The sequence below is a fragment of the Sceloporus occidentalis genome, unplaced genomic scaffold (genome assembly GCF_023333645.1).
Source record: "Sceloporus occidentalis isolate IW3139 unplaced genomic scaffold, rSceOcc1.0.p SCAF_2, whole genome shotgun sequence".
Taxonomy (NCBI): domain Eukaryota; kingdom Metazoa; phylum Chordata; class Lepidosauria; order Squamata; family Phrynosomatidae; genus Sceloporus; species Sceloporus occidentalis.
In genome coordinates, this window is record NW_028316982.1 from 243,620,946 (window position 1) to 243,632,788 (window position 11,843).

The following is an 11,843-nucleotide window of genomic DNA, read 5'->3' on the forward strand; positions in this document are numbered from 1 at the left end:
TCTTTTGTTGTCCTCCTCCTCCTCTGCCTGGCCCTCTCCTCAGGAGAAGGCTGAGTAGCGGAGGAGCCTTGACGGGGCAAGCATTTTATCTTTCCTCCTCCTTCGCAACCTGGACCTCTCCTCAGGAGAAAACTGGGTTGTGGAACAGACTTCAGGAGTCTTACCAGAGAGGTTGGCTGTCAGTTAGCAGCCAGTTATCACCGGAAGTCATTCCACATCCTTGTGGGCAGCTGAAAATACTTAGGTGGGTTGTAAGCTGCCTGCAGGCCATATATTGGGCATGCTGGCTATAGACGGTTTAATGCAGCTTTAGTTGTAATTCGCTCTGTGTGTTTAGGTACATGAAATTTTACTTACTTTTGGAGGAAAGGTGGGATATAGATAAATTGATTGTCTGGCTGATAAGAATTAGTCTTAAAGTGGATTACCATAAATTCAGAATCTTTCTAGGTTGGCAAAGACTTATTTACACACTAGTTTATTTTGGTTCCCAATTTTGAATGCTTCTTAATATCTAGAAGACTGGAACTCCATCTGTATTATTAGCTCTTATTTGCAACTTAAAGGAGGTAGCTCTTCCTCACTGCTTCGATAATGAGTTTTCACAGATTGAGAACACTTACTGTAAAAACCTGATTTCCAGCTACCACAAAAAGGCATAGACAGTTAGGCATGCCAGGCAGACTTAATCATGGCAAATTGGCTCTTACAGAGAGTGTCTCTTCTTAAGGTATGAGGTTCCCAGGGCAGTGCAAAATTTGAAAGCACCCTTCTTTAAAACCAGCATCTTTAAAATCAAAAGCAAAGTGGCAGCTCAGGAAGCTGACAGAAAATGGTGAATGTGTGCCCTTACCTTACCAATCATTAGGAAACATGCTGCAGCATTCTGTGCCAGTTTAAGCATCTGTGCCATCTTGAAGGGCAGCCCTATATAAATTACTTCACAGAAATCAAACCTGGAAGTTACAGAAATGAGGGTCAACGAGTCAAGGTCTGATCTGATGAGAAAAGCATAATTATTTAGTGGCATCTGATGATGGAGAAAAGCACCTGGAATCACAAACCTGAACTGCTTATCAAGCAGCATTACTGGGACCAGAAGCCCTTCTTAGAATTTCTGTCTATTCAAGCTATAAACAAATAATCTCTGGACAATGGACAGTGCCTTCAAGTTTGCCTCCATGTTGTTTGGATCATTACAATTACAGTATTAGATTACCTCTGTTTCATACTAATGAGGTGGTTGGTAAGACTGTTTACTATCCAATTACTTTGTGCTGTCTAACACTATATCTCTTACTCCATTCCTCCAGGTATGTTTATTTATTTTTCCTATGGCATATGGCATAGTGTGGAGGCATCTTACTCAGCACCAACAGATGCAGAACGAAGTACAGACAACAACATGGATAATTGTAAATGATGGAATGTCTTGTTATGCTGACGGACAGTTGAGCTTCCACTGCAGTGAAGGGCACTTTTCTGTCTCGGACCCTGAAATATTTTATTTTGTGGAACATCAGATGGAGCTCCCATGTCCCACCATTGACTTTTGCAGTGTTCTTTTACCTCGGTGGGGCAGTTCCAAGGGATCACAAGGAAACAGACATCCCTCTGGCATACTCCTAACAATACTGTTACCTGATTCTGGCAGCTTCTACTTCCCCCTGCCCCATCCCTTATCATAAGTGTGTGGGGAAAAAAACCCAGTTTTTCTGTATGCCAGTTCACTTCCAGTGCTGCTATGAGGCCAGGTCTTTCAGAGAGCCTGCAAATTAACCTCCTGGGTACTCGAATTTAAAGGGAGCAAACTGAATTGTCTGTCTGCAAAGTCACCCACATTGCACCACCAAAAATCAAGATGTCCTTGTTGATCTGATTTTAATGGAAGGTTGGGCAGTGTTATTTAATAATTGTAATCTATGTATTTTTGTGCAGGAAACTCCTGTGCTTTGAAATGCAATGCTGCAGTTATCTTCTGTAGGGTAATTAGTGGCTTGCAAGGCTGAATTCTTGCTTTTGTGGCACAAATGGTTGGTTAGGCCAATAACAGATCCTGCTGCTTATGCAAAAAGTTTCCAGTTTGTGGCATAATAGTCTGTAGAAAACATGGTTCTTTTTTCATCTCCTGTTCAGTAAAGTATGTATCAAGTTTGTAAACTGAAGAGCAATTCCAGTAACTGCCTGGTTTGGTAAGCTGCTGCCATGCCATGCCATATGAATTAATACTATCTTTTGAGGAAGGTTACTGAAGTTCCTTGAAGTGAGAGAAAGCAACTATATATAATCATCCAGTCAGTCCATTTGTAGAGGTGTCGTTTGAATCCAGGTCTATTGGACCAAATGCCAACACTGTGTGTTAATGTTTTTAAATAATTTATTTAAAGTTCATAATTTGAAGAGAAGGTTATGCTGATTTGTCTTTTCTGGCACAGAGTAGAAGCTTTAATGTCCAGCTGAGGATTTGGAACAAGTGTTTATGATTTGTGAAATAAATCTGTTGTGAAATACTAGAAGTGAAAGGAGTGAACATTTGCAGCCAAGCATAATAGTGTGTGCTAACTTATCACGCACTCTGGAGAAGTTCATGCTAATAACATTTGTGCAGCAGTTCTCTGCTGTCAGTAAAGTGCTGTTTCATTTGGTAAATGCCTGAGAGTCCAGCTTAGCCGTGCTGAACTCCAAATAGGATTTTGTTCTGTTTGCAGACACTTCTAGTACATGCACGTACTCACATTGAAGTGCCATGATATAATAAGCAGCAGAAGCTGCTGAGATAGCTGCTTGTAATTCTAAAGCCATTTGTTAACTCTATGCACAAATAGAGCCACCTCTTTATTAAAAAAATGTGGGTTTCCAAGGGAAGATACCCCTATGAGTTTATACAGATACTTGCTGTAAAAAATAAAAAGGTAAATATTATAGTTTATTATTAATATTTGTTGGCATTTTCAGTCTCCATGGAGACCTGAATTTATTTTTATTTTGTATTTATATCTAGCTGCTTCGTGTATTGCATTTGAGGCAGTTTTTTGGGGCGTGGGGGGTGGGGAGGGAGAAGTGACACTTAGACAAAAGGGAAATCTTTTATTTTGTAGAGCTTTTCCTAATTGGTACAAGAAAAATTCAGAGGGAGAGAATGTTTCTCTAAAGCACCTACAGGTGCTGTTGGGGAAGGGCCAGTAACTCAATCATAGAGGACATGTTTTGGATGCAGAGGGTCCTAGGTTCAATCACTGGCATCGCCAATCAGATAGGGCTGAAAAAACAAAACCCTGAAGCCTTGTAGAACTGCAGCTGATCAGCGATGACTACTGAGTTTGGTGGCCCAATGGTCTTATTGCAAGTGGTTCTATTAGAAGGGAGAAATAATGTGGAATGATCTTTAAGAAGCTCTACTCCTAGCATCTTGAGGCCCAATGGTCTGACATCAGTAAAAGGCAGCTCCCTATGGCACTCTCACTGTCCAGTGAAAGCACAGCTGTCTTGTCTTTGTAACCATCTTGTGAGCCCACAAGTGCAAAGAGAGTGAGGGTGATCTGTCAACAGGCACAGGGAAGAATGGATTAATCAAGAAACAAAAGTCCAACTTGTTTTGAGCAGTTGGCCCCTACAGTCAGGAGACAATGATGGACAAATCAGGGTGTCTTAGGAGCAAGAATTAGGCTGTGTAAAATAGTTTCCTCTGATATGAAGAGTGAGTTCTAGCAAGTGCAGAAAGCCTAGGGTGAGAAACTTTTGTCCCTTCTTCCAGATATTTATACTGTCGACTCCCAGCATGGCTGATGGTTAAAGTATTTTTGCCTTGTTGTCCAAAAAACTAGTGGGACAGGTTTTTCAACCCTGCCTGGATCGATCAGTTCTTGTTTTTGCCATTCTGTGGACTTTAAAAATAAAATAAAATTCTGAGCTTCTTTCTCAACTGACCAGGATGCTCATAATCCCATTCCATGAGAACCAGCGTGATGAAGTGGTTTGAGTGTTGGATTTTGACTCTGGAGACCAGGGTTCGAATCCCTGCTCAGTCATGGAAACCCACTGGATAACTTTGGTCAAGTCACACTTTTTCAGCCTCAGAGAGAGGCAAAGGTAAACCATCCTCTCAAGAAGTCTTGCTAAGAAAAATCCGTAACAGGCTTGCTTTAGGTTTGCCATAAATCAGAAATGACTTGAAGGCATATAGCAGCAACAACAAATAATCCCATTTTACAGAAGCCATGACTGAATCCCTGTTATTTGGATCCCACTTGCTGAGGGCTGTTTCACATTGGAAAAAGAGATCCCTGCACAGAAGACATGTTCATGTAGAAATTCCTTTCTGCGAATTTCCATGTCACTGATGACTTTAAAACTTGAATTCATGTATGAAACGGTTCTCTAATGTGGAGCTGCTCTTCAAACTGCTTAGAAACTCCTGCTTGTAAAAAAGCTTGCCTTAAACTCGCAGCAGATTTGAGAGTGTTTTTCACCGTTAACTTTCAACTCTAGGCATTTGTTCTTAGCTGCAAGGGACCACATCATCTTGGCCTAATTTATTGCTACAAGTATTTTCTCCCTATTAAGTAAGTTAGGCCTTGCTCCCTATTCCATGTGGGCAAGCCGTGAAACTGAAAATGGCTTGTGACAATCGATGAAACCTCAACTCAGGCTCTGCTAATGAAAACAGGAATGCTGAAATCCAGACAATGTCAGTTCTATTGTAGCAACCATTTTAGCACGAAATTGAACACTTCTGATTGCAGTCCAATTGTATATACATCTACTCAGAAGTAAATCCCATGAAATGCGATAAAACTTCTGTGTGTGCTTCAAGTTGTCTGCAAACTTATGGCAATCCCATGAACATCATAGGGTTTTCTTAGGCAAGGAATACTCAGATATAATTTTGCCAGTTCCTTCCTCTGAAATATAACCTACAGCACCTGGTATTCATTGGTGGTCTCCCATTCAAGTGCTGACTAGGGCTGCTTAGCTACCAAGATCTGATGAGATCTTGTGCCTTTAGGGTATTTAGGCAAGCAGCGATGCTTATTCCTCTGTAAGCATGTATGGGATTTCATCCTCAGTGAGGTGTGTTATTTGGAATTAATTTTAGAAGACATAGTGCAAAATCTTACAAACAGCATAATATTTTCTTATATGTTACATAATGAATGTACACATTTTGTGCATGCCACATACAGATCACTGCTCCTCTTCAGATGTTAGATTCATGAACAATTCTTCATGAGAATGACTTTAGCGCAGATTTTTGTCCAGTGTGTAGCTGCCGCAAGAAGTCTGACTGAAAAGCTATGTCATAATAATTGTAATGCCTGTCTGCCTTCATATTCAGCGTGCTTCAGCACAGGTGTGTCACAACACTTCTAAGCAGTACTGATCCTGGAATCAGATATACTGGACTAGCATTAATGTTGACTCACATGAGCTTATTCTCTGGCAGTATAGATGCCCTGCAAAGGCAAGAAGAGAGGTAGAGACAAATTTTATCCAGATACTGATGTTGGTTTTTTTCACTTCTACCACCAGCTGCTGTCTTCACTGGCATTGCTACATCTCTGTGCTATACTGTGCTATAATTTAGTTCAGTGATTCCCAAACTCTGGTCCTCTAGGTGTTTGGGACTTCAGCTTCCAGAAACCTCAACTAATGGTCTGGGATTCTAGGAGTCCAAAACACCTGGAAGGCCAGAGTTTGATAATCACTGGTTTAGTTGTATCTGGCAATCCCTTGCACTGATGAAATGTGGAGTACAAACTACACCTTCCAACAATGAAGTCCTGCTCCCATAAGCACCAATAAACCAGGTGCCTATGTGGCCCCACTGCTGAAATCTAAATGTAAAAATTATACAAAGCTTGTGTTTATTGGTGAAAACCTGAACAATGTTGCTGTATGTTTGCTCTTGTAAAGAAAAGGCTGGCATTTCTTGGAGATTGTAAATACGTAGATGTGTATTATAAGTTGTAAAGAAAGGATTATTTTCTGTTGCTGCTGGGACACTTTGCTGTATGTAATGCTGTATGCTGTGTGCTGCAAAAGAAAAAGAGTGAATAAGTTTCTTTTTCCATAATAGAAGGACCTGAAGGGGACCTGTTGATTTTTATGGAAGCCACCTGTTTCTTAAGGAGCTGTCTCTTTTCATTCTTATTAGGTTTTGAGGTTTGTTCATTTGGTTATGCAGACTCTGTGAAGTACACAGTTATAGAATGAATGTGTGTGTATATGTGAACCATAAGTGCAAGTTATCCACACATGTAACTGGTGGTTCCTTATCCAACAAGATGAGATAGGCACTGCAGTGCCATAGTATAGTTTCTGTTCAATCAAATCCTCTCCTCTGCCTCCTGGGAATCTTACCAGTTAACCTTAATGTAACTGTGGCCAAACTTCAGAATGAATTCTATTCATGGCAAAGTGCTAGTTTGTATGGTTCTTTATGACTGCTGCAAGCCACAGAATTGTACATATGTCAGTTTCTGTTGAAAGTAAATGACAAGTACATATGTATTGTTTTTACCAGTTGAAGCTATTGTGTTTAAATTAAGGTGCAATCTGTTCAGTTAAATGTGTAAAGTTTATATATTTTTTCTTCAGTTTGGCATTGGATTGCACCATAAGATTTTTGTGCAAAGGTTACATGTTTAATAAGCAAATATTGATAAGAATTACTTTGGTCTTTTATGCTCAATTGACTAAAAAATCCACTTGTGTTTAATATATTGACAAAAGTGATATTTTCATGGGCACTCAGTTAACAGTTGCCTTCTTATCCAGTCAGTTGACAGAAATACAGGTTGAGCATCCATTATCTGAAGTCCTTTGGACCAAAAGTGTTTTTGAGTTTGGATTTTATTTTATTTTTGATTTTGGAATATTTCTATATACAAATGAGAGATCTTGGAGAAGGAACCCAACATGAACACTAAATCAATTTATGTTTCATGTGCACCTTATACACATAGTCTGAAAGTAGTTTAATACACAGTATTTTAAATAATTTTGTGCATGAAACAAAGTTTGTGTATACTGAACCAACAGAAAGCAAAGGCGCATTACTAACTCAGCTACCCATGTAGACAATTTTGATTTTTGGAGTATTTTGGTTTTCCAGGTAAGGGATACTCAACAAAATGTAATTTTGGATTTTCTGTTACTTTTTTGTTACTCCCCTTAACATTTAAGCATTACTTGAAATATTGTCCAAAAATGTTGGAACTAAAATATTCCCACCAAAAAACAAAACAAAAACAGAATGGTGTTGTGGTCCTTTTTCATGCTTATTTGTAAACTGGGTGATAATTGTATTATGCCTTGGAGTTACTTGTGGCATGACTTTTCTGAAGTACCTTTGTTAAAATTGACTGTCATATTCTTTAACACAGGAATAGGGAACTTGGTAACCTCCAGCTGTTTAGGACTGCAACTCCCATATTCCTGAGCCACTCATTATGCTGGTTATGTTATGAGTTGTAACTGAAACGAAGAGCACTAGGTAGCCTACCTCTATTTCTAATTTAACAGGAGCTTTATTTTCTGAAAAGTGTATATACTTTTAGCACCATTGGATTATTGAGTAGATGTTTACAAGGAAATTTCTTGCAATTTAAATTATCTCTCCTTAGCCAAATGTGTATTTAAGGATAACTTCTAAAAAAGAATATACTTACTGAATATATTCATGGATGTACTGGCCACACCTACATTAAAGAGCCCTTGGCTGCTACTTTGGGCCAGGGCAATTTGTGAACGGATGATTGTGACCAGGATGTTTAGATGCCAAAGTTTTTCAAGGAGTAGTCATAAATGTATACTAGATTGACCTTGGGCAAGTCACATGCTCTCAGTCTCAGAGGAAGGCAATGGCAAACTTGAATAAATCTTGCCAAAAACAAATCCAAGATAGGTCTGCCTTAGGGTCGCCATAAGTCAGAAATGACTTGAAGGTACACAATAACAAGATTCTCTCTACCAAAAAAGAAAAGAAAAAGAAAAGAAAAATGGTTTCTGGGGAGGTGCACCACCCAACTATTGAGCAATTCACAGTCATTCTGTTTTCACTTTTGTAGGTTTATATTCCATTCCGGTTCCTATGAAAATATCGGGATGGTCACTGTATTGGAGACTGACTGGATGCCCAAGCCCCAGTCTGAAAATGTCTTCATGTAGCTTTGTTAAAAAATTGGCAATCATGATGATGATGATGATGATGATTTATTTATAGCCCACCCAATCACAAGGAATCCGGGCGGGTTACAGCAATAAAAATACAGAGAATACAATAAAATAAAATACAATACAATAAGATAAAAGAGAGTGACATCTACTAATGGGAGTGTGGATGGGGAGCTAATCTCTCTCTAGATTTCTTATCAAGCCACATGGCATCACTTTGGATAGTGTTCTAACATGGCAGTATGCACATAGCTCTAGAAGTGGTTGCAGATAACCTACCTGTGCAATAGCTTTTTGCATGCACTGGGTTTCCTCATCTTGTACAAGATGGAGGAATAGACATCTGATTCGCCATATGTATGCCACCTGACTGAATCAGGTATTGATGTTCCATAACTATGTACTGATGTTGCATAAGTCTCAATATAACTATAGACTCAAATCTACCACCTCTCATAATAGCTCTCTGATTTTATTATACAGGGTATTTAGTGTGGCATAGTGGTTTGAGTGTTGGACTATGACTCTGGAGACCAGGGTTTGATTCCCAGCCCAGCCATGAAACTCACTGGGTGACCTTGGGCAGGTTGCATGCTCTCAGCCTCGGGAAGGCAATGGCAAACCTCTGAATAACGCTTGCCAAGAAACCATAAGTCAGAAATGACTTGAGAGCACACAACAACAAAAATTGACAGGATAACAAAGTTAATTATTCCTACTGTGGCTATAGTGGAAGAAGTTCCCAAACACTGCTATAGATCTCTGTACTATTAAACCAGAACTCTCTGTACATGTCATACCTTTGATTATTAATTTCTTTGAAAGATTTCACATGTGGATTGGGTGGTTCTTAATTGTGGATATTTTGCAGGCTCCCTAGGAGGAAGGAAATTTCATAATGCTAGCTTCACTGTAAGCCAAACAGTAAACCAAGTAAATGACTTCTAGTTGATTAATCATTGTGCTTTAAGCAGTTGAGACAGCAGTCCTAAATGTACTTTATAAAAAAATAAGCCCCATTGAAGACACTGGACTTCTGACTGAAGATGCATAGAATATTGAAAGATATTGAGACTATTGAGATAATGCTTTCATGTTAAAAAAATACTATTTGTAATATTTTCTTTCTAATTTCTGATTGCATAACAGAGCAGTTAAAAATGGCCTGAAAAATTAATAAGCACCTCCTTCACCTTTAGCTCTGAGTCTTCATCGATTAAAACAGACACTCCCTCCCTTACTTGCAATGATTAATCAATTAGAGCTTTAATGTGGCTGTAATTGTAATGACATTTTCTTGACATGGATGAGACAAGTAGTAGTTATGTTTATTAGCCTTTTAATGTGCTTGTTTGTGAGCTGTATGTGTTCGGTGAACAGACATGGTATAGCTTCAGGACTTGCTTCCCCACCCCCTTTTTATTTACTTTCTCTCCAGATTTAACATGCTAGTTTTACTTTGATGAGGCAGCAGTGTTAGTGGAATGCCTTCTGTTTAGTGTTTCCTTCCTCATGCATTGTGTATGAGGGTTGGGCCATATGTTGTATGAACATGTACTGTTGCTTACTCCTTTCCAGTTATGATTTTGCACTATATGTAGTTGTTTGTCTAAATAACCCTTTTGCTGTTATAATGTTAACAAGTGCATCTCAAAATAGTTTGCATTATAGAAACGTTCAGGCATTTGTTACGTAACAACAACATATCTACCCTGTCATAGTCTCTTTGCTATGGCAGTGTTCAGAATGTTGTACTTCTATAGCAAGGGCCAAATGTTATGGGAGCGACGCCTGTTGCAAACTGATATTTCCTCAGGGTATATTGCTTCTTTGGCCTTAGCACATGTCCCAGGAAAAAACAAACACGCTATATCATGGTGATGAAATGTCTATATAAACCAATGATTTCCAAACTTTGGTCCTCCAGGTGTTCTGAACTTCAGTTTTCATAATTCCTGACTGTTGGCCAAGGTGGCTGGGCCTTATGGGAGTCCAAAGCACCTGGAGGACCAAAGTTTAGGAATATCTGAACAGTGAGGGATCTTCTTATCCAGATCACAAGCAGCCAAACTTGTCCCCCCTTACAATTGTAGTATGTGTGGGCCTAATGATGTGGACAGTTCACGTCTTTCTCTTGTGCCTTTCTGTATATGTCAGGTCTCAGGAGCACAAACCATGGCTGTGGCTCATTGGGGTTGTAGTTTACAAACCTAGTGGAACTTAGGGGCTTCCTTTAGGAATACATCTGTAACAAACCAAGAAGCCATGAAAGAATCTGTGCATATTTGTATTAAGTAAAATGTATATACTGTACTTTTTTGTTGATCGTTCTATTTTTCTAATTATTTCCGCAGAATTTCTAACTGTTGTGATACAGTTATTCAGCTCCTGATGCTGACAGTAATTCCTGTTGCTTTTTCTTTCTCCCATTTCAGTGGAGTTTTTTTTTAAACTCTTGCATTTTGTCCCCCCCCCCCCCCCCTTTTAAATAAAACCCTTTGTCTGTTCTTGGTTTTTTAAATGTGAAATCTGTCTAGAGCCTCTGCTTAATAGAGCTATTTCTGCAAAGGACACTGTAAATATATCCTTTTTTCAGATGTAGTTTTTTGACTTGAGAAATCAATTTGTAAATATGTGAACCTGCATTAAAATTATTCCTTTTAATGGTTCAAATAAATTATGGTAGTTTCCTTTTGCTTTACTTGGTTGGTTTCATAAAATGTATTTCAGGTTGTTCTAGCACACTGGTACATGTAATTGATCTTCTGTGGAACAGTTCGCCATCTGGGAATGTGCTTTTGTTTTTTCATACGGTTGTGTTCCTTCATAATAATTTGTCCGTCTCCCCCAGTTTTCTTGTACAACCTACTACTGTGTGCTGCTGCACTCTAATGCAAGGGCTTGGAATTGCAGCAGGTCCTGGGGCCAATTTTCTGCCCTTGGATTTCTCCAAGGAGCTACATAGACTGACAGGAAGGTCTACTACCTTCCCCCAAAAGAGGAAGATAAGAAATTAGTTTCGTGTGTGTGTGTGTGTGTGGTTTTTTTTAAAACTTGGTTTAATGTTAAAAACTACTCTCTGTGTAGTGTTCTGTGGGTTTTCCGGGCTATGTGGCCACGTTCTGGAAGAAACTTCCTGACCTTTCACCTGCATCTGTGGCTGGCATCTTCAGATGGTGGGAGCAATGTGTGGTGGGTGGGTGTGTGCGCGCACACACACACACACACACTTGTGTGACCCTTGGTTAGGAGGAAGTGATTTCTATGTTAATTTTTGTGTTTCAGCAACAGACCAACACACAGATTTACATGGAAATCACTTCCTCCTAACCAAGGGTCACACAAATATATATATTTCCACACACTTCTATGCCACCACCCTCTGAAGATGTTTAAACAGGGTCTTGGCCTATTTTTGTAGATACCTGCTGCATACAGTGTTCCTCAGCCCAGAAAACCATCAACCATACAATTCAGAAGGGGGAGTTTGGTATCAGAACCACAGCTTACAGGAGCACCCATGGACACAGAATTATTCAGGCCATTGCCTTGAAATGAAAGGTACTGAGCAAGATCTGTATAGTTTATCTCATAGCAAAGAGGATACCAAGCAACTTATGTTTTTAAATGTTTATTTCATAAAAAGGAAAGAGAAACAGCACCCTTCC

The 11,843-nt window shown here is 39.3% G+C and overlaps 1 protein-coding gene across 6 annotated transcripts in view; it reads left to right on the plus strand.

Moving 5' to 3' along the window:
• SLC7A1 (solute carrier family 7 member 1) overlaps window positions 1-3,016 on the plus strand; it is a 60,277-nt gene extending 57,261 nt beyond the window's left edge. For all 6 annotated transcript variants that reach the window (XM_089512556.1, XM_089512559.1, XM_089512558.1 and 3 more), the window contains exon 12: window positions 1,314-3,016. In XM_089512556.1, coding sequence (XP_089368682.1) covers window positions 1,314-1,423 — 110 coding nt within the window. In that variant the 3' untranslated portion in view covers window positions 1,424-3,016. The remainder of the gene's footprint in view (window positions 1-1,313) is intronic.
• Window positions 3,017-11,843: the final 8,827 nt, after the last annotated feature.